Below are 25,635 nucleotides of genomic sequence, written 5' to 3' on the forward strand. Positions count from 1 at the left end.
CCGGATGTAAAATGCGTGTGAGAAAAACATCTTTTATTGTTGTCAATCTAAAGTAAGTAGTGTGACGGGATTTAGCTTTCCATATGGATATGCTAGGGATTATTGAAATTTAAACTAACAAATAGCAATAAATAGTATTCCTTTGAACTTCAGTGCATGCACTGTGCCTCAGTTTAGGGAAGCAACAGGGGAAACCTGTAAAAGATCTGTGTGAAGGTCACTGCCAGGAGGCTGCTCCCTCTGCGTAAAGCTTCAGGGTTGCCTCTAACGGAGTAGGTAAATTAATAAGGAAAATTTCCGGGACTGGAGTGTGAGAAAAGGGAGGACTTCTGTCTTTCCTAACTTGAAGTTATGTTTCTGTAGCACTGCTGCAGTTCCCAAGGATCACAGTGAATATTGGTTGTTTGAGAGAGGTTTTGTATGAGTGAAGTCTTTGAATTTAAGAGAAATCATTTGGAGCAAATCAAATTTGCCTGATGACTTTATTTTGCTTTGATGGAATATTTGTCTTCACTTTATATTCAGGAAATGAAAAATACTTGAATAGGAGGCAATTTTAAAGACCTTTGGCTTGCAGATCTCTGCTCTGATACCGATCTTGGCCACATGCTGTTTGCAGTTGTTTAATGACTGCCTTAACTTGTCCATTTGTGAAATGTATTACATGCCTACAAGAGTTAGTATGAATTCATTAGCGTTTCTGAATTGCTCTTGCATCATCTAAAGAAACGTGCTCACATACCTGCTAGGTATTAGAAGTGAAATCCTGGTTCTATTTAAGCTAATAGCAAGAACTCTGATCGACTTCAAAAGAGGTAAGATATCATCCAATTACCATAATTAGATTGTTAAGAATTTTCCAGCTCCAAATTTTGTAATAATTCAAAGGCCGTTACCTTCATGAATTTTAAGTCAGATGCAGTATAGCATGTTGCAAATCTTCTGGTGCTTATGTAGTCACATTGCACTCGGCACTGGAGACTATTCACATTCTTAGTGTTCAGCACATTTCAGAGCCTTGATGAGGCAATTAGAAAATCCGTATAAATAAGCCTAGAAAAAGTATAACAGTATTTTTTCTTAATGTTGTCACTCAGGTAGTGCCCAGTTCATCCATGACTTTTATCAACTGCTGAGCTCCTGCTATGAGAGTTTTTCTTAAATAGTTAATTTGGAAATTAAGTGTAAATTGACGAATCCAAAGACCAGCTCTGTGGGATGTTTTGTGAGACTAGTGGAAACGTTCTCTCCAGTCAGCATCTCCAAAGACCATAAAACTTGATTTAAGTTTTTTTTTTCTACTGTACAGTCCCCATCAGACATTGACTGTTAATAGTTTTTACAGCTCTAATTTAATCTGCTAGAGTATTGAACTTGTATGTGAAAGGTAATAAAATCCTTTTAGTAGGAAGATGGAGTTTATGTTCAGAACAACAATCTATCAGTTTTGCAAAGGATTGCTAAATTACTGCTTTATAACTGTGATCAGATTAAGTCAGCCTAGATGTGTTTTGAGACTTACTTTTCAAGGAAGTCAAAATAACAAAAATATGGTCTTTAGCTATTAGGGAAGAAATCTGCTTGAATTGGCATGGGGACAGTTTAATTTGTATCAGGTATATGGATGTCTGTGTGTATTATTGGCTTGGGTGTGATGCTAAATACTTTCAAATAATGTGAACTTACCTAGTCATGAAATCTAATGCATGCCTCTTCTGTAACTGATTTTTATGTCCCATTTCCCTCTTTGATGTTATGCCTTTAGGATTAATTTGACTGTGTGATATCAATAACATCTCATGCTGAAAATCCTAGACCTCAGGTGCAAGTTGAGGAGTTGCCTCCATGTGTTTGTCTCAGAAGAGCTCGTTGCTGCTTTCTGCAGTGAACATGTTCCTGGAGAACCTTAATTTCCATTGTAAATTCTCAGGCTGACAACTTTTTGGGCTGCAGCTATCTTTCCTAGACCACCGCCTCAGAAAGGTCAGAGGTTGCAATAGGGTGCACTGACCTTGCTGAGCATCATGGGGTTGTTTAGCAGAAGAACCTGTCCTGACTCTGTACTGCATTTACCCTGAGACTGAGTAGGAAGGATTTGGGGTGTAAGCTGTTGGCAGGGTGCAGTCAGATCTGTTGGGTAGCTATCAGATGACTGGCTTTTAAAGGAGCTAGCAATAGGATACTAAGTCTGCCCAGTTCCTAGGGCCAAGTGATGGCTCTGTCTTTTGAACATCTCAGGGTTGCCTCAGCATTTGTTGGCACAAATTTCAGATTTTTGTGTGTCTGTATCAGGCAAGAATATTGGGCCAGGAATGGGCTTCATTGCTAGTGTGGTTTAGAGTTGAAGCCTTACCAGTCCGTATCCCTTCATTTGCAAACCTTTTTGGACAGGTGCTTTGTTCATAACGTATCTGTACATGCATAGTACATTAGCGTTGGTTTTCTTGTTTACAAATATCTCTGTTACCCCATTAGTCCTGAACGGTGCAACTCAAAGCTGTCTTCATCATCCCAAAAACATCTTGCTGCTAAGATGATAAGCCACCCTTCCCTTTTTGTGACATGAATGTAAAAATGTTGTAAACAAGCTTCTAAAGGATCAACAGCAATGTTTAATGCGGGATATATTAATTTGTCTTGTAATATTCCTTTTATGTCAGCTGCAGCAATTCCCTGTGCTTAAGCATAAATATCTTTTCATGTATGTTTGTCTGAAGTGACAGCAAGTTGCCAGAGATGTTATCAGACACAATGCAGGAAGATGAGTAAAACTGTTGCATTATGACTGCAGGTATTAAAAAGTAGGGAAAAATATGATTAAAAGCTGAGCATTATTGGTAGGTTTCTCTCACAGTGTTTAGAGGGGATGTGGAAAATAAAGTATTTGCATTTAGAGCAGCTTCTGAAGCACCACAGAGCAGTATTAGCTAGTAGGGTTTCTGTCGCATAGCATGAACACAGGTGTATTTGGTGGAAAATGCTGAATGATGTTCCCTCTGCAGCCACGCGGCTCTGCGTGATGATGATAAATGAGCTCAGGACCCAGGAAGTGCTAAGTGCCTGGATCTGTGGCTGTATATCTAGTTACAACATGATTATTTTAACTGCATCTCTTTAATATCAGCATTGCGCTGTGCAGCCAAAGTCCAATTTAAAACCTGTAGTGGAAGCCTCCTGAAATGACTGATTGGTGAGCATCTTTCTGAAAAGTGAATAGACCTTTCAGACTCCTGAACATGATGCTAGCAGCATGTACTGTGAAGGGGCCTTTCATCTCTGCTTATATCCCTTGATACCTAAATAGCAGCAGAAGTTTGTTTGAAGCTAGAGTGCTTTTTCTAGCTATTCACCCAGGAAGATCCCAAGAGCCCTATTAGAGCTGCCAGCTAATAGGAGAAAATAAGTGTGAGGAAATTATAGCTGAAACTGTAGTCTTACAGGTCCACACAATGATCTTGGTTAGAGCATGCCACATGGATTCCCTCCCACCAGAGGGAAATACAAGTGAGCACGTAGCTTCTAATTTTGCCCAGAAAGTCCATTGGTATGAAACAGAATATTCTTTCCCTTGGTGTGGATGGGGAATTGATCTTCATGTGATCTTTAAGTAGTGATCTCTAATCTGATCCTGGACATTGTGGTCATAGTGATCCCGTGGGAGGTCATGAAACAGTGACAAGCAGTGACTGAGAGATTGTGCCTTAGAGGCAAGGGAGAAGTATAAGGATTTGTATTCGAAGTGTATAATTTCTCACTTCAGACATGTTAAGAACTTCTTTGTGGGTGTTGTAGGTGTTGTGGTTTAACCCCAGTTGGCAACCAAGCCCCACACAGCCACTCGCTCACTCTCCCCCAGTGGGGTGGGGGAGAGGGTCAGAAGGGAAAAAGTGGGAAAAGTCATGGGTTGAGATAAAGACAGTTCAATAGGTAAAGCAAAAGCCCCGCACGCAAGCAAAGCAAAGCAAGGACTGCGTTCACCACTCCCCGTGGGCAGGCAGGCGCTCAGCCATCCCCAGGGGAGCGGGGCTCCAGCACACGTTAATGGCTACTTGGGAAGACAAACGCCATCACTCTGAACATCCCCCCTTCCTTCTTCTTCCCCCAGCTTTGTATGCTGAGCATGATGCCATATGCTGTGGGACATCCCCTTGGTCAGTGGGGGTCAGCTGTCCCGGCTGTGTCCCCTCCCAACATCTTGTGCCCCCCAGGTGACTCGCTGCTGGGGCGGTGTGTGGAGCAGAAAAGGCCTTGGCACTGTGCAAGCACTGCTCACCCATAACTAAAACATCCCTGAATTACCAACACTGTTTTCCTCACAAATCCAAAACGTAGCCCCATACCAGGTAATGTGAAGAAAATTAACTCTGTCCCAGCCAAAACCAACACGGTGGAGTTTGACCCCATTGATTTAAGTAGCGTAAGTCCAGTCAGCTTTAATGAAAGAGGATCTGGGCCTTTGATAATGGGTTGTTGTCTTTGTGTATTTGTGAATATGTATGCAGCTGACTGACAGATGTGTCATGTATGCTTTGGAGACAGCAAATTCATGAAATTGGGTTTGTTTGAATTGTGTTTTGAGTCTATTGCTTATGTGGAAGAGAGTATGTGTGACGTTAATGTACACTATATGTGTCAGGCCCGGTTACTATAGGAACTCATCTGTCTGCTCTGGAATAAGCAGATCTAACTTGTAGTGCGTGAACAAGAATCTTCAAATTCTGCTGTGTAACAAAGCCTCTTCACGTTCTGTGTGGTTTCATAGCAAGTACTCCTCATTTCAATTTTGGAAACCATTCCAATAATGCCGGAGCCAAATGTGGCTCTGAGAGTTCTTTCCTTAGCGCTTACAGACTAGACAATAAAAAACTTAGCGCTTATGGACTGACAGTAAAAGCAAAACCAAAACACCGCAGCAGGCAGGGAATTCACCCACAAGATGGTTGAGCTTTCAAAAGTAAGAATAAATAAAGTTACATCTATTCTCTCCTTTTTTAAAATAAAATTTTTAAAAATATTTTTTTTAAAAAATAAAATAAGGTAATGTGTCATAGCTCTAGCATCAGCCCAGGTAGGTGATCTCGCCGCAAGTATGCACTAGGAGGGATTTTCTGACAAGACTGTGTACGGGTGGTGAGGTCAGCACTGTGTGACAGCCGTGTCCTTCAGTGATGTTCTAGGTACCGCTTCACAGCAGCACAGTGTGCGGCTGTTCCCCCTAGCATCCTGGGAGAGCTGGCAGGGTAGCCCTCACTATGGCAAAACTGTATTCCTTTTAGCACTGTAATTTGGTAGGTGGAACTGGCCTTATGATGAGTAATAAGCCACAATTGCAAAATGTGAGCCCTGTAAATAGAAATATATATATATAAAAATAGAAAAGCCAAAAGAAAGGAGGTTAAGTGACTCTCACAAATTGGCTGTGGCAGCTAGCCTTGTCTCCTACTAAACTGCACCAATGTTTCAAGCCTGGCCCCCAGTCAGGGCATAAGAGGGACTATTCTTGGAAGCTCTTTTTATTTAGAACCACTGCAAGAAAAGAAGGAATGAGAACTGCCTTTGCTTTGTTTGTTATTTGTAAAATCTGACTCCCTGTTGCATGGCAGTAAGATGAGCAAACGGCTCTTGCACCTGGCAAGTTACCATCAGCTATTATTACAATGCTTAGTGTCTTTCTGCCACCAGCAGAAGTCTCGTTGCTCCCTTTCATGTCACAGATTTCAGTGTTCTTATGGGGATGGTACAATTAAAGCCACAAGATTTAGTGCTCTAATTCTCTTTTGTTTGCAACAAAAGGGAGAGACAGAGAAAGATGATACATGTGGCTGGGGTTTTGTTTTTATTTTGCTGACCAGCAAAAGTACTGTGTATATATAACTGTGACAATAACAGAGTTTGTTTAAACTCATCAAACCATTCCATTAGTAACTGGATTAAAGGCCATTATTTCACATAAAGGAATCTTGTTATTAAAAAAAAAATATGCTGCAACTGCATTTTACTTCTCTCAGTTTACAAACCGTGACATCTGAGCAGGCTGTACCTTATGTATTTCTGCATGTTTCTTTCAGTACAAATGTTTTCTAGCTTTAGATGTCATTAATGTGACACCTGTGTCAAGAACGCTGCTTTTGACAAACATGGCAAAAATGCTGTTTATGATAAATGTGTGTATGGGAGGGGAAACGTGGTGGTTGACAGGAATCCAGGTTTCATTTTTAGCCCTCCCATTATTAACCTGTGTGTAACCTGAGATAAATTGCCAGATCGGACTTTTTCAAAGTGAACATCTGTGAGCACGAGTGCAATTCCCTTCTTTGAAACTGCCACCTGACAGTGCTCTTGACCCACGGTTCAGTGGAGAGAAATGGGAACAACCAAAGGACAATTCACCAGATCCATTTTAGGATGAGCTTAGAGTGGCCAGTTTGCATCTTGTGGTCCATATCTTAGATACCGAGGTGAAGGTGAGCAGGATTCTGTTTCTGGCCCCTCTTACAGGATTTCTTAGACGCCCTGGATCTCAGCTGAGCCATCTCAGTGATGTAGATCATTCTTCTGATGGTTCAACCTTGGTATTTTCAAAGCTGAAGCTGCTGCTTCTGCTGAAATTCATATACACTTAGGAAGAGGTTTAAATTACAGCCCTGTTGAGCCTTAGTTTCTCACCCTGTGAAATTAAACTGTTAATCAGAACTGCATGTTTTAATAGATGGGCTTTATTAATGGGTGCTTCAGGAAATGAAATCTTGTTGTCTTGATTATCTGACCAGTCTTGCTAGAATCTGTGGAATGTCACAGTTTTTTTGCTTCAAGGGTTGGTCCCTTTCATTTACCTAACTGCACCTTTCATTTACCAGCTACACACCCCAGTGTGCTTGCACTGTGGGCAAATTGGTAAATTAGTCAGCTGCCGAAAGGGAGTAATTTAACTTGTCTGAAATGAGCAACAGTGTGATGAAAATACATTACCTCTGTCCCACTGGATAAGCCTCAGATTGTATTGAAATAGAATTAGGCCAAGGGAGTCAATGTATTGGATAATGATGAAATGTTTAATGTGGATTAGCTGCATATAAAATTAATACATTAGAATGAAATACTAAAGAAATAAAATTGTCAGGCCTTTATCCTGCTCTAATGACTTAAAAATGCTGCACTCTTCTGTTTATAGAAGAGCAAAAGTAAAGCTATTGAATTTTTGTTCTTTATTTGGATGAGAGAAATAGATACAAAATATTATTAAAAAAGAAATAGTGTGTGTATATATATCGTCAGAGCTGTCAAATCAGGATCCCACTGAACCAAGGCCATAATGTTTGGGTCTGGACCATACTTGAGAGGTTACAGAGATGGGAATGAAGTCCAGGAAGACTAGGTACATGAAAGCAAAATTCTAAACCTAAAACTCCTTAATCACCTGCCTGGACTTAAATTTCAAATGGTTGATTGAGTTTTATTGTTACTGTTTGTTATTTTTCCCTGCCCTTAATGTTTATGGCTTTTTTTCATTTTATGCCTTTTCTTCTGGGAGTTAAATCTAAATGTAGTCTTTGTTTTGGACCTGCCCAAGGTGAGTTGAGATATTGCCTGCCTGGGAAGACCTTAATGGGTTTAATACAAAATGGGCAAACTTTCCAAACTAGTTGGTAAAGATGATCTTTGACTGGGAGTTACGGAAGGGCTGCAGCATAAAAATTGTGAGTGTTCATCTGCACTCGGTGAGGCCTTTTGGTTTGTTTGGTTTTGGGTTCTTTTTGTTCCTAAAGCTTTCTTGTTGTCTCTGTTCTAGGTTCATTTCTGTTTCTCAATGCATCAGAGAGACCAAGCCCCATCATCCTGAGCCCTTGGCTGAGAAGCAGCAGTGACCAATGCGTAGTTCAAGTGGCTGTTTATAAGTTTTACCAGCAGAGCGGAGAATATATTGCTCGTGTCCTTCCCATTGACGAAAGCAGCAGTGAAATCTTAGCAGCAGAGAGTCCAGGGAAACATGGGTAAGTCTCATCCCCTCATTTGACTCACAGCTTGGGTTGAGAAGAATCAAAATAGTGTGTAGCAATACAGCCACAACATGCATGCTGCTCATCTACTAAGGGAAGCCGGACAACACACCGAGTAGATGTGTGTCTTGCATGGGTCTAAATTATTGTAGAAACTGGAGATTGGTGCTTATTATACAAAACATCAGCAAACTACTAGATCCGTGTAACAGTGAGTCCCTAAGTCAACATCATCTTTATTCTCAGCGCTTGCAGGAACAGACATAATGTGGATACTCATCCTAAGTTTAAAGCTTTTCTGTCTAATTTGCTCTGTCTGGTTTCTTTTTACTGCTTCTTTACCCAAGTATACTATTGGGCTTAGAATATCTACTGACTCTTTGCAGTTTCATGTGTCTGCAACATTTTAAGTTTTGTCTTGCATTTGTGTTTTCTTTTTTTTTTAAATGCTGTCTCTTGCCAATAAAGCAGTTCAGAGCTACTGCCAGAGGAGGAAAGCTTTTGATCTTTCAAGGGTGCAACTGTTTGAAATGTTTTATCCTCTTTGTGCAATTAGTCTTAATTGTTGATGATGTCTTAATTTGTCAGACTTCCTGTGCATTCTTGTAAATTTTGGTTAGCAGCAAAACAGCAGGAGCTGTAAGTAAATATCTCTAAATGCTATAGTAGTGGAGTAACTTAAAACTGAATTTGGATCTGTGAAGCTAATGTTCTGCTTGTTAAGTATACTGATTTTTTTTATTCTTACTTTTTACTTCTGCTGTGAAATGTGTGTTAAGAAGCATAATTTTTACTAAGCATCTCAAATGTTCTTTGTTTTGATGTGATAGATTAGAGAGTTTCTAATAGCAAGTCCTGCTGGCTTGTGCTTGTAACAAGATGCGATTATCTGATTACTGTCTACAGCAAATTCAGTATTTTCCAGTAGCAAAAGGAGAATGTGCAATAAAAAACCTTACAGGAGATAACCTAACTCATAGAAACAGTTTGAATAGTTGTAATTCTCGTATAACACATGGCCTATAAAAGTGAGGAGGAGAGCTTGTGTGCAGATCTAGATCATACTTAGTTCCAGCAACATCATCCAAATTGTAAATTACTGTTGATGTCTGGGGAAAGGTAATTAGGGGAGCTGCAGCAGCTGTCTTCTTCCTTAGGTCTTTGCAAATGCTGTGCTCTATGTCACAGCTAATAAACATGCTTTGTGCGAAGTGCCTTCTGCATTGGCAATGTCAGCGTTCCTTGGCACTTGCAGAGAATACTGCTGTGTGCAAAATGCTTTGCTGTGCGGCATGGAGGAACTCTAGCTTGGATTTCTGGGCAGGCAGAACTCACCAGGAGCACAGGGCAAGTGCCAAATGTAAGGAGCCTTGAAGGGAAGGGAAAGATCACTTTAACTACCATAACAAATGAGTACCTTTGCCATCTGCTGGAGGTAATATGGACTACTCAGCTGTGCATTGCAGATGGAGATTGTCACCACAGTAAAGAGGGTCCGTGCTTTTGAAGGGGATGGTTTTGCTTATAGCTTGCCTGTCCCATACGCTGGCAGGAAGTGTAGCTTGCTCCCCAACAACATTTCTGTGGCATGTAGGGCAGTAAGGATGTGCCTGTGGCTTTCATGGTTTGGTATGGCTGACTCCTTGGTACCCTGTGTGCTATACAGCTTCACAGTTAGAGTAACTGGCTGGCTCATTTTCCCCCCTCTGGTCTTGTCTCTTCACTGTAAGAGGCAGTAGCTCTTCCCCCAGCTCAGCAATGCAGAAAGGCTCTGATATTGTGCCCGCATAAATGTCACACAGGGATAGTTCAGTGTCTACCCACAGACTGCAGCCGCAGATGATAGGGTAGCAGTTTCTTATAATTGGCCCTGAACCTTCATTCCAGAATTTGAGTGTTCCTGTGCCCTTTGTTGGGAGCGATACTATTTTACTATCCCAGCTCTGATAACAAAACATGCAAATCTCACTTTTGTAATTTTTTTTTTCTTTAGATAGGAATCAAGAGTAGCTGATCGGAAGTCAAGAATAATTCAATAAAGCTCTTAAATGAACTGGCAACCCTGCAGTGGAAATCTTTTCTGTTTAATATTTTATTTTCTCTTGGAAATTACAAAGAATTGTACTGTTTTGGAACAAATTCTTTGATCATGCTATAACCAAATTATTTCTAAAATTTTATATGGGTTTTAGCTCTGGGTGCATGGTAATGAATTCCTCGGTGATGAGCATGTGCTAGAAATAAAAACACTTTAAAGTTTCACAGGTGACACTTTGACTCTATGCACTTTACATACTGCAAACAAGAGGTGTAAAGTGTGCATAGCTGTATGTGCAGTAGTGAGTCCATGCCATTGCTTAAAATCAAACTCATAGGAGGAAATGTTTTATTGAAACAAATGCACCTGAAGTGTGGTAAAGCAATGAATTAATTTCAGGGTGGATTTTCTCATATCTTAGACAATGCACAGTTTCACTATCTTTTTACCCTTCTTTTTTTTTTTTTTTTTTTGTCTTTTTAAAGTGCGTAACACATATATTAATATCTTACAAGGTCTTCAAAGTTCACCTACATTTACAAGGGAAAAAAGTAGATGCTGTCAGGTATTGCTATTTCATCCAGGGTGAAACCAGGCAAGCAAAGATTTCAGTTGACAGCACTTGGAGCTGATTTTAAGTTGAATATATGTAAAGCTATGACATTTTATTAGGTAGAAGCAGCATGGCACCAAATATTTGTTTGTTACCAGGGTTCAACTGTGTTGTCTTTGTGTGCAAAATACCAGGCGTAATTTTGATGGATACTCGGCATGCATAAAGACTCAAAGGCAGAACTAGTGATGTTCTGTTTGCTCCTCTGGTCTCATTTGCCCTAGAAAAAAGTACCCCAAGCCTGTGGAGTAGAGTTGTACCAATTTCATAGTGATGCATAGTCATTACGGAAATTGTTGTGTGGAAGACACACATTTGTTTTTTCTTACTTGACATATTTTACTGCAGCTGATCTATTGCACATAGGAAAGCTAGCTAATGTAAGATGCATTAAATAGCAGTAAGATAGGGCAGATGGAGCAGATACCAGGAAGAATGTGCCAGAAGTGATAGCTGTGAATGGTTCCTGAGTGATGAAACACTGGAGGCTGGCAAAGGGATGCTTGTTTTTTATTATACAGAAACTTTGCCAAATGCAGTAATAACTTTTCTACATACTATTTACAACAATGCTTACCGTTCAGAAGATAATTATGTCCTTGTTTATCAGTTCAACAGAATTGTATGCTTTTTTTTTTTTTTTAAGAGCAGAAGGATCTTGCTCTGTGTTTAATCTATGGCGTTTGGAACACCTTTGGTTAGACCTTCTCTAAGCAATCAATAAGACTCCTCTAGAGGGACAACCCATTACTGTATTCTGTTAGAATTAGATTTGTTGCATGATAGAATTTCTAGATGATCTGACTTTGTGGATGTGTTATTGGCATGGTTAATCTCTTCTGGCATCTCTTGCAATTCTGTTGTGTTATACAAGCACCTGCAAATGATACAGAGAGCATCGGTGCAATGCTATTGATCCTTTGTAATGGCAGAAGAGTTGTTATAATTCCTGCCATGGAGCACAGCACTTTCTGATTTATCCCGAATGCCCCTAGATGTGGGTACTGTCTCTCGCAGTTTTTCTGCTCCTGTGGTGCTCTGTACAATCCTTTCTTGTTGCTATTTAATCAACTTCCTTTTTTCTGTTACTGGAGGTGAGGAGACAGCAAGTACATTTAGGGAGCATATTGGTTATTTAGCAAAGCAGAGTTATTGCCGCAATTTGAATGTTGACTTCTGGGTGCTTTTCAGACTGTCACTGTGGCCACTGATTTCATTTCACCTCTTATTTGTTTTGCCATCTGTTAAATTTATAATGATAAAGCTCATAAGAGTCTAAATCTGCTTAGTAACGTGGGGAAAACAAAGCGAAACTTGTCAACAGGGTCTGAGTTTGTAATAGAGGATTGACTTTTGTTTCTTTTGAGCTGTGTATTTCAGAGAAGTTAGAGTTGGGAAAGGACAAAAATAGCAGTGTTCATTTTAATTACCATTATCATTTTACATCTCTACCTGCACTATTAATGGTAAATTGCAGTATTATATGCTTTATATCAAACCAAACTTTTTTATAAACCCATAGCAAATGACAACATAACTTCAGTTTGGTCTTTCATTGTAGACCTTCCTCATCACGAATTCCACTAGCATCTTCTTGCGCCCCAAAATAATGTAGCAAGTGGATCTTAATAGTGTTCACATGACTGAAGGTAATTGAGGCTTCCTTGAAGATATGAGGCAGGAAAGATCCTCAGATCAGCTACTTCAGCAGGAATACCTGAACAAGGATGCCAGCCTTGTTCAGATGTGGATTCAAAAGATAAGACTAGAACTACTGGACTGAGTTCACTTCTGACACCTATCCCACGTTTCCTGCATGAGCTGGGCAAGCTGCCTGTTTGTCATGTTGCTGCTTTTTCTCTATAGAAAAGGGCAGGGTGGTTTCGCTGAGATATTTTTGTGTGTCTTTTTAGATTGTAACTGCTTTATGTTAGTGGCACTCTGTCTCTTTCTGCAAATCCTCCTGGTGCTTTAGAGGCAAAGGGAGGTTGAGGCTGTTGCACTGACAGATCAACATGATCTGTTCTGTCACCCCACGCTTAGGTGGTGTGGGCAGTAGAATCCCTGAAAAGAGTTGTTGGAACTGAACTAATACATCTTTTAACTTATGCATACCTATACAAACCACGCAAAATTACTTGGCAGGGCATATGTGATTTTTGAGCTGTTGAGTAGGACCTCTATAGACTATTCTAGAGCCTTAACCAAACTTGAGATTCACCTGAAGACTTTTGTGTAAATATGTGAAGTAAAAGGTGTCTCTTAAATAAAACCTGAGATCTGAACATGCATGCATGAGCAAGGAAGCCATAAAACACTGCTAGTCCATAGAGCCGGTACTTTAGTAGGTATGTGTATATTTCTGCACAGAGCATTTCCAACAGAGACAAAGCACCTGTTTTTGAAGGTTACTACAAATCATGATAGGCTATTCCCTTTCTGGCATCTACAACTTTACTTGAGATTGATTGCATTGATAGATGTCAAGAAAAATATATGAAGGAATCACTAGCATCTGTCACATTTGACCTTGGGTCTTGAAGTCTGAAGGTTTCTTCTTTTTTTTTTTTTTTTTTTTTTTTTTTGGTCTTCTTTCCAATAGCTTCACTAGTCTGTCTCACAGACCATGGGCTTAGTAGAAGGAATTTACTTTCCTGGAACCTTTTAACCTTTAAAGTACCTTTCTCAACTTAGTAGTAATATGAATTTTCTTGGCTTTTTTGTGGATGAGGTTTTTTTCCTCCTCTTCCTTGAAAAAACACTTTACTGAGTTCAAGCCTTTGTTTTGTAAATGCCTGGACTACAATATAAGGAGAACAAAGACTAAAGTGTGTGTATTTGGGGTACTTCATATGGGCATTTGAACTCATTTTTATGCATCAAAATATGTCTCAAAAAATTTATAGCACTTTTTACTCTCCGAGAATTCTAAACCAGGAGTTTAAGTCATTTAGTCTAAATTATATATTTGAGAAGTTCAGGTAATCCAGGAAAATAATCTGGATTTAGAGATTCATTACAAACTAAACTCTCCTGCCTTAGTGAGGAGGCACTGCTAATCAGAGAGGAAACCAATTTTCTAGACAGAAAATTAGCACTTAAACTTCTCCCGTGCTGTTATCTACTAGACAACTTTTAGTCTCTTTCAGTCTGCCAAGTTAAATGCAAAGGAAGAAAAAGAGAGAGAGGAAAAAAAAGATATATTGGTGTCCCTTTTCCCATTCCCTTTTCAAAAGATACTGTCCTTGATACCTGTGAGGAGTTGGAGTCAGTCCTTTTCATAGCAGTTGTTGTACTTGGAAAATTTTTTTTCATCTCCACCTAACAAAACCTTGGTTCTTTTAGTATCTCAAGCCTGGATCTGAAGAAAGTTTTAACTCTGTTTGTGTTGGTACCTTGAGGAGTTCATTGCTAATTTGTTTTCAGTGGATGAGGAGGTTTAACTCAAACCCCCTCAGAACACATCAGGTGAAATGGGGCCCTTCAAAGCTTTATGAAACACTATGAACCTGATATACAAAAGTCTGCAGATGCAGAAAGGTTGTTTTCCCATTCCACCTGAGCACTAGATTATGTAGATTAAGTTGTCACTTTAGCACTAGAGGTAGGTACATGTCTGTATGCTCCTGCTTTAAACTTCTTAGTGGTTTTGCTGCTGATGAAGTGCTATATTATTTCTGGAGATAAACTTCGATCCTTTTTGTTGATTTTCTGCAGCATTAGTTTGCTTTAGAGCGTGCCTTATTTTTGCATGTCACCTCAAGTACAACAAAGCAGTAGCTTCAAACTGCTCCAGAAGGATCTACTGTATTGTCAATTACGATTGGACTGTAGCAGTTTATTTCCTCTTACAGATGTGTATATGGAAGCAAACTGTTTTTTACGAAGAATGATATATTAATATTACCAGAAACTGAATTTTGAGTGCCATTCACTGTTGTGGTATATTATATTGTGAAGCAACAGTATTGTGTGACCTCTTGAACCAACCAAAGCCAATCAACGTAAATTCAATAATGAATAAGTGTGATTACTTTTTTTTTTTTTTTTTTTAGCAGTTGATTACAGTCCCAATCGAACTGATTGGAAATCAGTTTGGGGCAGTAGTGGAGGGGAGTACTTTTTCTCATCTTCTAACATGTATTATCAGACAGTTATTAGGTGGCAGTGCTACCTTTTATTGATGTTTGCCAGGTTCAAATGCAAACGGGAAGGTCAGAGTTGTGCAGTCTACTTCCAATTACAATTATAAAAAAGGACAAGGAAAAAAAGCCATTTTAAAGTTGAAATAACAGTAGCAAATGAGGAAAATATTTGTCAAACATATCACAATTTGGCTTACTACAGAAGCAAATTACTTATTGCGTAGAGAATGGAGCAGTAGAATAAAAATAAACTTGTTTTTCAGGGTAAGATTTCAAGTTTATGGATACCTAGTGGAGTAGCCTTTTCTCCTGCTTTTAGTGAAGTGCTGAACACACTGTAGCCGAGGAGGGCTAAGATGGTGAGCTGGATGCCCAGTGTGTGCTGGCACAAGGGTCCTTGTAGCTTCTGAAATAATCACAGCACCTGTTGGTGACCTCCTTGAGCTCTGGAAGCTGCTTCTGTGCATGAAACACCAGAGGCTGGCATATCTGACCCTGTAGGAATGATGCAAAACTGACCATAGTAACAGTTGGGGCATCCTTAAAAGTGGCTGGTTTATGTATTTGTTCTTTTGAAACTAAAAGATTTCTTAATATAAACTATTTCTTACATGGCTGAAACAGTTTCTTCAGACCAGCTGAGCAACATAATCCCACTTTTATACTGGGCAAAAGAATCTTGTAATCTTAAATTTTTATACATTGTATCCTTCAGAATTATTTGCAGGCTCTTCTTTTCAGTTGTTATGTCGTTCTCACTTTCCAAAGTCTGGGTTTGGGTTTTTTCTCCCATTCTCTCATTCCTTCTCCTTGTTTCCCTTGTTTGATAGATACCTTATTTTCTTCTCCACCCGAGCCTTCTACTTTAATTTTTAAAAATCATCCCAAACTAATCTTTACAGCCCCATGTTGACGGTAGCCCATGTTGCACTTCCAATCAGTGTAGACGTGCCAGGATGAATTTCAGTTTCCTAATACCTTAACAAGCAAACAGCCCACCACTCTTTCTCGTCTTCTAATACATATTATCAGACAGTTATTAGGTGGCACGCACTACACACGCTACCCAGCCTCTGCTCCCGAGCACGCACACACACTTCATTTTATCATCTTTCTTTTCTTTTCTTCGTTTAGTGTCCCTTCTGCTATGTAGAATTGCAAGCAGTCTCTTTAGGATCCTTTGCTACATAGTGTATGCTTGTAGTATGCTTTCCCACAGCCAAAATGCTTCCAACGTTTGTTTCCAGACACTAGGCAATGCACCTCATTCATATTGCCAGCCTTGTTTCTGGTTATTTTTCTGCTCCCCTCAAGCTAAGCTCTCTGACATTCTGCTGTTGCAAAGTTTTATAACTACTTGTGGTATAATTCCTTAGTGTCTCCTACTTATTTTTGACCTTAAAAACCTTCTGAGTTCTGTGCAACCTCCTCTGCGGCTGTCCCACCTTGGAGTGTGGTTTTGTCATTGCGCACAATTCCCTTGGGGCTTCCCTTGCTAATGCTTTAGAGTCTCCTTCTCATCCAAGGCAAATCTACCCTGCCATAGTAAGTACTATAGAAGATTTACAAGGTAGCATGCCTTCCTTCAAATTCAGAGAGAAATTATTAACTAAGTGCTGATAACCTTGCAAGACTTAACACTGTCCATACTGCTGCCTCACCAAAAATGGTGCCTGTTATTCTCAAGTGCTTGTAAATCATATATTTGCCACTCAAGAAAGAAGAAAGAACTCTGATAAACCTGACCACTAGCTTACAATTTACTTCTGCATATTAAAAAAAAAAAATCAAAGATTTATTCAGCAGGAATTTCAAGTTAATTCTCAAAAATTTCCTAATTAGAAAATTTAAGGAAATTAAGGCTAAGAAACTGACTAGATTCTGGTGCTTGCTGTAGTGGTAGAGGAGGCTTGGGGTTCTTCTCAGTGATCAAGGAAAATACTGAAGAGACTTTTTTCTTGCAGGAATACAGTGAGGACTGCAGTGTTTGACATCAGCGTGAAGCACTTTGCAGAGCTTCAGAAGAATTTAGAACTCATGTACCATATTTGTTAAATAGTATTGCTAATGCCTGAAAGCATTTTTCTGTCAAACAGCTACCTTTATTTGCTTTGCAATTTTATTGTTTTCTATGGCACACATCTGGTACAGTAGAAATTATATCCTTGTAACAAAATACTGTCACAGGGCTTTTTTGTACTGACAGTGGCAAACGGTTAATGTCAGCAGCTAGTCTGGCAAAAACATGGTTTTGGGTTGACACCAACACCAAAGGCACAGGTTTCAGAAAGGGTTGTCAGATCCGCTTCATACTGCTTATTTCTCGACTTGTCCACTGTGGCAGGAGGGGTTTCCCCACACTGCTGAGTAATGCTTGTTCTTAAAATGAATCAATATAGCAAAGCCATAAACATTCATGGCTTGCACAGCAGCATTTTGGTATCTTGTACACAGAAATGAACAGTCCTCCCCATCACATTTAAAATTACTTGCCTTTTCCCTACCTTTTTTGCAAGGGTTGTGTTCATCTGTGTTTCTTTATGGACATTAAATTCTCTGAGTCACCGAGTACAGTTGCCAGCTCTTTATAAACATCAGTCCATAACCTTATATTTTTTGCCTCTTACATCAGGCTGACTAAATATGATTTTCTATTGGAAATAGCAGCAGTGAAGTTTGTTTAGTGAATGTAATTGGAGCTTTTCCTGATCATCCCTGGCTTGGCATGCCATTCATGCTGATGGATTGAGGCCACAAAGATGCATAATAAGGTTTCTTTTGATAAGGCAAAGCATTCTAAACTGGGACTTTGAACCAGCAGCACTGTCTGCCATCCTTGATGAACTTCACATGAGGATAAGACTGCAGAAGATCGGTGCAAGTCTAAATCTTTCATGAGGCAATGAAGTTTTTATAACTATGCTTCATCTAGCAAGGAATACAAGCAGTAAAGTAAATGAGACAAACTCGGCTGTCTCTCGTGTTCAGATCAGTGGCCAGTTATTATGACGCCTTTATAATAGAACAAAATTACACTAAGGGGAAGTTTTTATCAAAATATTTACATTGAAATACTTTTTAATAAAGAAGCCAAATAATCTGATTTTCTTCAGCAGAAGAAAAATACAAAGTGTAGAAAAACTCCCTGTGCAGTGTGCTTGCTCAGAGATGTTCAGATAACTTTAGCTAGAAGATTGCTATCAGTACATTAAGAGCAATGGATGACCTGATTATTTTCAGGATGTTAAACAACCTAAGAGTGTCTAGCTAAAAGTGCTAACTCACCAGAAAACAAAAATGCAAGATGATCCATCTGGATATTGTCTTAGTTTGAATGGAGACAGTGTTCTCAAATCTAGCAACTGTTTTTTGCATCTTTGCTCCTTTCCTTTGTAAATGCCTGTCTTTCAGGAGGCAGTGGTGTGGGAACTGTGGGCTAATGCTTTTGACAATTCAGATCCATATCAAAACCTTGATGATTGCAATTTGTTATTATTTCATGCCAGATGAGCTATTCAGAGGCTCATTTCTATAGAGGTCTCTCGATAACATATGACACAAGTTGATTTCCTTTTTTTTAAAGCCAGTTGTCTGGGAACTTGGGCTCCTTTCATTCCTTTAGGCAATTTCTCCAGGTCAAGGCTGGGGCATGTATCTGAACTGTTTGAAAGGGAATTGACTTTGCTCTTAACTATTCCTGGTTTAGATAGGGGATTTTGATTGCCAGTATCAAGGCAGTTGCAGTTGACAATGCCTGGTAAAACAGCCCTGTTCAAACAATGAGAGATACCATCAACTTCAGTGTTTATCAACAATCAGACCGCTATCAATTTTTAAATGTTTTTTTTTTTCTTGAGAACATCTTGCTTTCTTTTCACTTACAGCATGCTTGCTGTCAGTATTCTATTATGAAAGGAAGAAAAAAATATCCTATGTAATTTTGCTGAGTTCTTTCCTTAATTTGAAAACAGGGAGAGTGGTGTTGTCTTGGGCAACAGAATTTCTGTCTTTCCATCAGCTCTTTTATCTCTTCTCACTTATTCCCAGGGCTTATTCATTCCCTGCTGTCTCTGTCTCAACATACTCTTCCCTTCTAGTTTTGTCTTCTAGGCTTTTCTTCTAAGCAAGCCTTCCAGCTCCTCAACAAGTCTCATTCTCTCTCTCCCTTCATCTTTACACCCTGTTTCTTGCTCCTGTCCTGCTTGCCCTTGACTCAGGTATGTATATTTATTCTTCACATGTTCTGGGCCTAGAGGCTGGGGAAGGCCCAGAGTGGCTTATTTGGCGTGCCCACAGCTGGTAGTAGTAGTGCCTGCTCGTAGCTGGATCTCGGGACCGAGCGGCGGTCCGCTGTGAGGCAGGCCGCTGCCTGTCCCAGCCCCTGCCTTTCGGCTCCCCCTCGGTGCTCTTCGCTGAGTGCTCCGTGCGGCCTGAAGCATTTACTGTGAGAAAATTAGTGTCCAAGGCAGGCCAGCCACTGCCAGAGTGCAGCTGGGAATAATGGGAGGGGGCCCCACTCCTGTTTTGTTGGGTTTTAGAAACTGAGCCATGATTATGGGGACCAACCCGTGTCGGTATCTGTCGCCCCTATACTCAAGAATAAAGGGGCACGAAACCCAGCTTGGTTAGTAAAGGAGGACAAAGCAGGGCCACCACAAGAACAGGAGGAGGCAGAATAAGAGGTAACTGCTCAATCCCTGTCCCTGTATGTCCACCCCCGCCCCGGGGGAGCGCTGGACACCTTACCTCGTGCAATTCATCTGCTGCTTCTGGAGGAAGATCTCTGCTGAGCGTACACAAACATCATCTGGGTAGAGGCTTGCAAACCAGCCTCACTGAGGTGAATTTTCACAGAACGGGCCACACAAATGAAGCAACTGATGCTGTAGCGCTTCAGCAGCGCTTGCATCAAGTGATCTGAAGGACTCTTAAAAACATTAAGACCCCGCTGAAGTAGGTGGTACTGTACAGGTGGACACACTCAAGCATTAAAGGGATAATCTGGCAACTCATTAGTGAGGTTGGTGTTCAACAGAAGTGTGGCTGAGTGGCACTGTATTTATGGAATTATTTTTACTAGAGTGCAGGTTTTAATGGGGACAAATAACAATGTCTGGATTTTCAGAGTCAAAGGAATCGTTTCCAGCAGAGATGTTAATGTGTATCTCCATCACCTCAGGTAAGTGGCCTAGCACTGTTTGAGGAGCAGACATTAATCCGCTGAATTTCAGCATACGCAAAAAATCTAGATTCTGCATTTGTTGCAATGCAGAAACACTTGTAGGGGCAAAGTTAAGAGAAAAAAAATAATAATTGTTCATAGGCTAGAAAAGTTCTAGCTGTGCATCTGCTCCTGCCCTCATCATGAGCAGCGCATGGCAGATACATTTCTACCCTGCAGGGGACAGGCATTGCACATACTCTTTCCATGTTCTTTTCCTGATGCCACTCCCGGCTCTCGTTATTGCATTAATACTCCCCATGCCTAAGACACAGATGTCTGAATTGTGTCTGAATTGTGAACATTTCTTTCCCAAATTAATCACTATCCAATCCCGATTTCATGTGCCTTTGATGCCTAGCTTTAATTGCCTTAAAGTAGAAAGCTTCAATGAACAGAGAAATTAAAATTGCAAAATCTTGATGGCTTTTTTTCAGTTGAGTTATCAGCCTCCACAGTCAACTTAAATGGTATGATTTTTAGTTGGTTCTTGCCTTTTTTTTTTTTTTGTGGTGACTGTCATATTAGTTCTCCTTTTCTGACAGAGCTGCAGGCTTAACTGCAATGGGTATGCCACGTTTTAGCTCCAGAATACAGAATGTGTTGTGCATTGCTTACGTTCTGGGAGAGATATTGCAAGTCGGTGAAATGAGTTCTCTCTTTCTTTTGAAGCTGGACTTAGGAAGGAAATAGCCATTTGGAAAAACTGAAACCCCTGGTATATAACGGAGTCTCAGGGATGTCGTGGAAGGGGCAAAAGCAGGAATGAAGCATGTTGTATCCAACTGAAAAGCTGGAAGTAATTTACGACAATCACATGATTTCTTTTATCCAGAAACTGTACCTTCCATGAAATCAGAACTTTTCATAGGAGAAGTTCAATTTTGATGAAGTGTTTTCCTTTAGGGCAAGCTAGGTGAAATACTGGTTTATTGGGCTGACCCCCAATACCTGGTCAGGATTACAGTGGGTGTTGTTTTGCTGCCTTAGTTCATGTGTACCAAAGTTTGTATGTCCTTTCCCAGAAGGATTGTTCTTCATCCCTCTGATGAGACAGCATGTCTTCCTCAGCCACGGTGTGGTGTGCCATGGAAGTGGCATGACTTGAGGAGCATCGTCGTGAGTGCTGGTGGGAAAACTTTGTACCAGGAATAACAGCACCATTTGAGTGTCTCTGTAGGACTGTGCCATACAGCAGTATGGTATTATAAGGGAGTGCAACTGAATGATGAACTGACTCTGAGAGAAATACTACAGGTCAGCTATATAAAGCAAAGTAAAACATGCTGATAAATGATTACCTGTATTTTGCTTTAAAATTGCAACTGTGATGCTACTTTACAAATTCTTTGTGTTTCTTGAAGTTAATGAAGAGTAATAGCAAAGCCAAAAGGTCCCATGTTTTCTCAGACTGAAGAGTAAAGTTACTTTGTGGAGAAAAATCACCCTAGTTTAAGACAAGTTTATTAATTATTGAGTGAAAAATAAGTTGTCTGTCAAATTGCTAGATTTCAAAGTGACTTGTTTTGTTTCTGGGACTAATGTGACTGCATTTTCCCAGTATTGACTTTTTCTTAATGACTTCTTCTTGTAGACTTCTGTAATAATTTATGCCATGATTGTGCTCAGTTATTATCTACTGACTGATAATAGAGTTTGTTTTACAAACAACATTCATTGTAATGTAACTGTTCAGTATTGACACAGCAAGCCATGGTAATAACTTTTGCAGGTTAATAACTAATAACTTCTTTACTCAGCTGTTGCTCAATTATCCATCAGAAAGTATTTTGTTTGCTGTTCCTTGTCTGTGACAGCCCTAGTGAGAGTGCTTTGGGTTTGTGGGGTTTTTCACTGTTTAGATGTAAAATGGCTTTTTATGCCTTTTTACCTTAGAAAGGTAATTTAAACATGGTCTTGGAAAGTCCAGGCTGTTCTTTAGGGGCAAAGACATAGCCTAGCCTTAATTGACTTCTTTTTATACAGTTACCCTTTTTGACCAGAATAGTTATTCAGAGTTGAAGGATCCACAGGTTGTCTTTGTAAGGAAGAAAAGTTGGCAACGAGACCGATGGTTTTGGTCATCCTGTTGATTTGAAAGCCTTGTGTTCCTGAAAACTGGAGACATCAAACACCATAAAAATTTGCTCTTCACAGCTCATCTAGCCCAGAAGCTTCTCTAGTCTTGTTTCTGGGCCACTCTCAGTACTTACTGAGCTATGGTGGATGTTTGCTCTTTTCTGTATATGATATTCCTGTCCTGGTTTTGTTCCTCATTGTGCCTTCCTCACATGTGTATTATACTATATACAGGAACTGGCCTTTTCTGTCCCATTTCCTAAAAGTTACTGTTTTCTCTCTTTCTCTTTCTGCTTGACTTTATGTAGAGTGAGGGATTTTTTGTTTATGGGCTTGTGCACGTGATTTGTATGTGTGTGAGAGGCATACACATACATACATACATACTACAAAAAGACATACTTTTTGCCTTCTGACTTTGTTTCAACAGTCTGGTACTGTATCTTCTTACATCTTTCATCCTGGAATGATTGCTGAAGGGTGGCTTTGCTGATCCTTATTCCCTTTTGGAAAAGCCATCAGTGTTATTATGCAAGTCCCATCCATCTGCTAGGGAATGCAATTCTAAAATTATTTTTTAATGGTGTAGAAGAGGCATAAGCCCAATATGTTTTCAGTCACAGAAGGAGAAGGAAGGGAGGGAGTGTTCCTCTTCTCATTAATCAGAATGAGAATGCGAAATGGAAACAGCTTCCTAGTCATTTACTATTTGCTCCAAAGTAAATCTATCTAAATATTGGTGTGCTGATGATAGTAAAAATACAAGGGTAGCAGAGGAGGCAGGAAAAAAAGCCTTGTCATTAGCTTGTCATGCTCTGTAGCAAGGTACATGGGGGACCAAAGATATATGTACTATGGCATTTCTGTAATGAAAACTTGAGCAATAAAAGTGGTTTCTACTATGTTCTGGAAAAGGAACTCTCAGAGGAAACACATTAACAGTATTTCACATTACAAATTATTATTGCGAATTCAGCTATTATTTCAAATGAGAATTGTGCGTATTACAGAGCGAGGGAAGAAAGATAGCAGTTACTATTTCTTCTGTAAGCAGAATTAAGATGTTATTTATCTGGTTATATCAGTTATACCTTATAAATTTAAGTTAGTGCTTTCACAGAATGATGGGTCAGTTGACCCTAGGATACTTGATGGACTTACACATGTAGTTTGGGTTACACTAATAGTAGTCAAATATGTGAATCTCTTCACTTTCATTGTGCTTAAACGAAAAAAAGATATTCCAGAGTGAAAATGAGACTTGCTGGATATACCTAGTAAAGGGTGGTTTCCCATGCTGAATTTACAGACCTCATGTTGTAGAAGTTGGATATTACCACATAACAGTATTTGTGCTCTAAGTGCAAATTATGTTATTCCTACCATGCCTAAAAATTTTGAGTTGTTTCATCCACTCCCCTCTGTCTACCCAGGAGGTGTCTGTGTTTGGAAAGCTGCTTATTTTCATTACCTTCTTACACTGTAATTAATTTTATGACCTTGCACAGGAGGTCACAGTTGTCTTCACAACAATTTGGAAGAAGGTTTACAATATCATTGAGAATTTCTGTATTAACATGTTGCTAGCAAAAAGCTATTTCTGTGTTGTTAGAATGATGAGTTTTCTCCTTCCTCCACTAACTTCCTTCCTAGAGGAAGAAGTGTCCCTTCTTCATCTTCATCTACTCTCCTCCTTTGAGTGGAGAGACAAGTGGTCTACCACTTGGCACCTTTTATGCTCTCAAGAAACAGCCTCCAGCTCTTATCCCTGAGCTGTTTAGTTGGCTCTGACTGCACACCTCAGTTTCCATTTTCTGATTTCTGAATGAAATCATTGATATGTACTTGCACTTTGGAATTTGTCTTCAAAAACATGTGAAAGTGAGAAAGGGATAATTTTTTTTTCTTAGTGTGTTAGTTGCTAGGTGTATAAATTGAAAAGTCTTAGTTAGAGACAACAGTAGTTCCAAAAGTGGTATGTCAGTGAAGTTTCTAGTTCTTTCTTTGCCCTGTTAAGCTGCAGAAAACTGAGTCTATGGGGAACAGGGTCCTATTTCCAATTTCTGCGAGAGCTTATATAAAAGGCAGGAGGAAGAGATGGTGGTTTGTTTGAAGGTTCTTCAGTTTGGCAGACAGGCTGGCTAAGATTAGATGGGGTGAAAGTATCATCTTAACACTTTGACTAACTAGTCACTCTGAACTTACAGAAGGCCCAGGCTGATGTTAGAAGTCAAGAGATGCAGTTAACATTGGTTTCATTCCACTCTTGTAATTACTGCTTTCTGGAAACATTCCATTGTCTTACCTGTGCAGCTCTGTTTTGGCCTGGCAGAATGAGATGCTGGACATAGTTGCCTTGGCGAAGACTCCAAAGAAGCATCGCGTAAAGTTTGCCCCTCAAATCTTATGTACTGCTCGCATTTGTGCCTTAATGATGTAGCATCGAGATGGCAGGATATCTAATCCATATCAGCAACACCATTCCTTCATTTATATTTACATTAAACTTACGTTAACAGTATCATTAACATCTTAGTAATGTTACAGCATAGCCTTATCAGTGTATTTTCAAAATACTTCTTGTTGAAAGAGATTTGCAAAGTACTTTATTGCTAGCCAGAAATGGTTCTAACAAACCGGTGAAACACTCTCTAATTAAATGAAAGTAGTTAATTTTCCTTTTTCTTCTACTGAGATTGCAAGCCACAGTGGCACACCAAGATACCCTGCCTCTGTATTCAAAAGGAAAGTGAATTTTTTTCCTCTTCCCTATCACTTGGCAGAGGATCTGAGCCACTCAATTTACTTGCAGTCCCACATGTTGTCAAGATACAAGCCCCCAAAATTCTGGAGAAACGAGGGTGAGAGTGAAGCACTGTTGCAGAATGAGTAACTCAAATGTTAATTTGCCATGAGGTTGCCTGGCTGAAACAGGTTAATCTCGGAGCTCAGGTGTGAATGAGGACATCTCAATTAGCACTGTACTGAAGACATACTGTGATGAAACTATGGAATTTAATTTTGTAGAGGAAATGTGGCTGCCCAATCTGTGATGCAAGTACAGCGTATTACCCAGGTGCTTATCAGTGTCCAGCTCACTAGAAGTAAAGCAGCTTGACTCAGGAAATAATCTAAGAAAGGTTTTTGTATTTCCCTCTGTATTTCCTTGAATATTTCAAATGTTTTGAAATTAGGTTTTTCCTGTGGTATTCATCATTCCCCAAAAACAGAGACACCAAAGAGGCATTGTTATGAATACTCTGATGTTTCTTCTAAAATTGCTCTTCTGTGACTATTTGTAGTAGTAAATGTATTTATAATTATACTTGCAGGAAACATACATGGAGCAGGTACAATGTGAGTCAAAACAGATTTTAAAAGATCAGATAGCTGCTGAAAACATACTTCCTGCTTTCTTCTGTAGAATATAACCTGTCAAGTGTAGGTGCTGTAAGGCTGAGTTCAGCAATGTCTGTAAAACACTTAAAGAGGCTGGTAACTGGAAGAATATATTCAGCTGTGCGTAGCATCAGTTACGTGGG

At 39.7% G+C, this 25,635-nt stretch overlaps 1 protein-coding gene across 1 annotated transcript in view; it reads left to right on the plus strand.

Annotated features, from left to right (window-relative positions):
- Positions 1–25,635, plus strand: part of ALK (ALK receptor tyrosine kinase) — a 357,284-nt gene that overhangs the window by 178,046 nt on the left and 153,603 nt on the right. Inside the window, exon 7 of the mRNA XM_080408812.1 lies at positions 7,790–7,991. Coding sequence (XP_080264938.1) covers positions 7,790–7,991 — 202 coding nt within the window. The remainder of the gene's footprint in view (positions 1–7,789; positions 7,992–25,635) is intronic.

The sequence above is a fragment of the Falco punctatus genome (genome assembly GCF_963210335.1).
Source record: "Falco punctatus genome assembly, chromosome: 12".
Taxonomy (NCBI): domain Eukaryota; kingdom Metazoa; phylum Chordata; class Aves; order Falconiformes; family Falconidae; genus Falco; species Falco punctatus.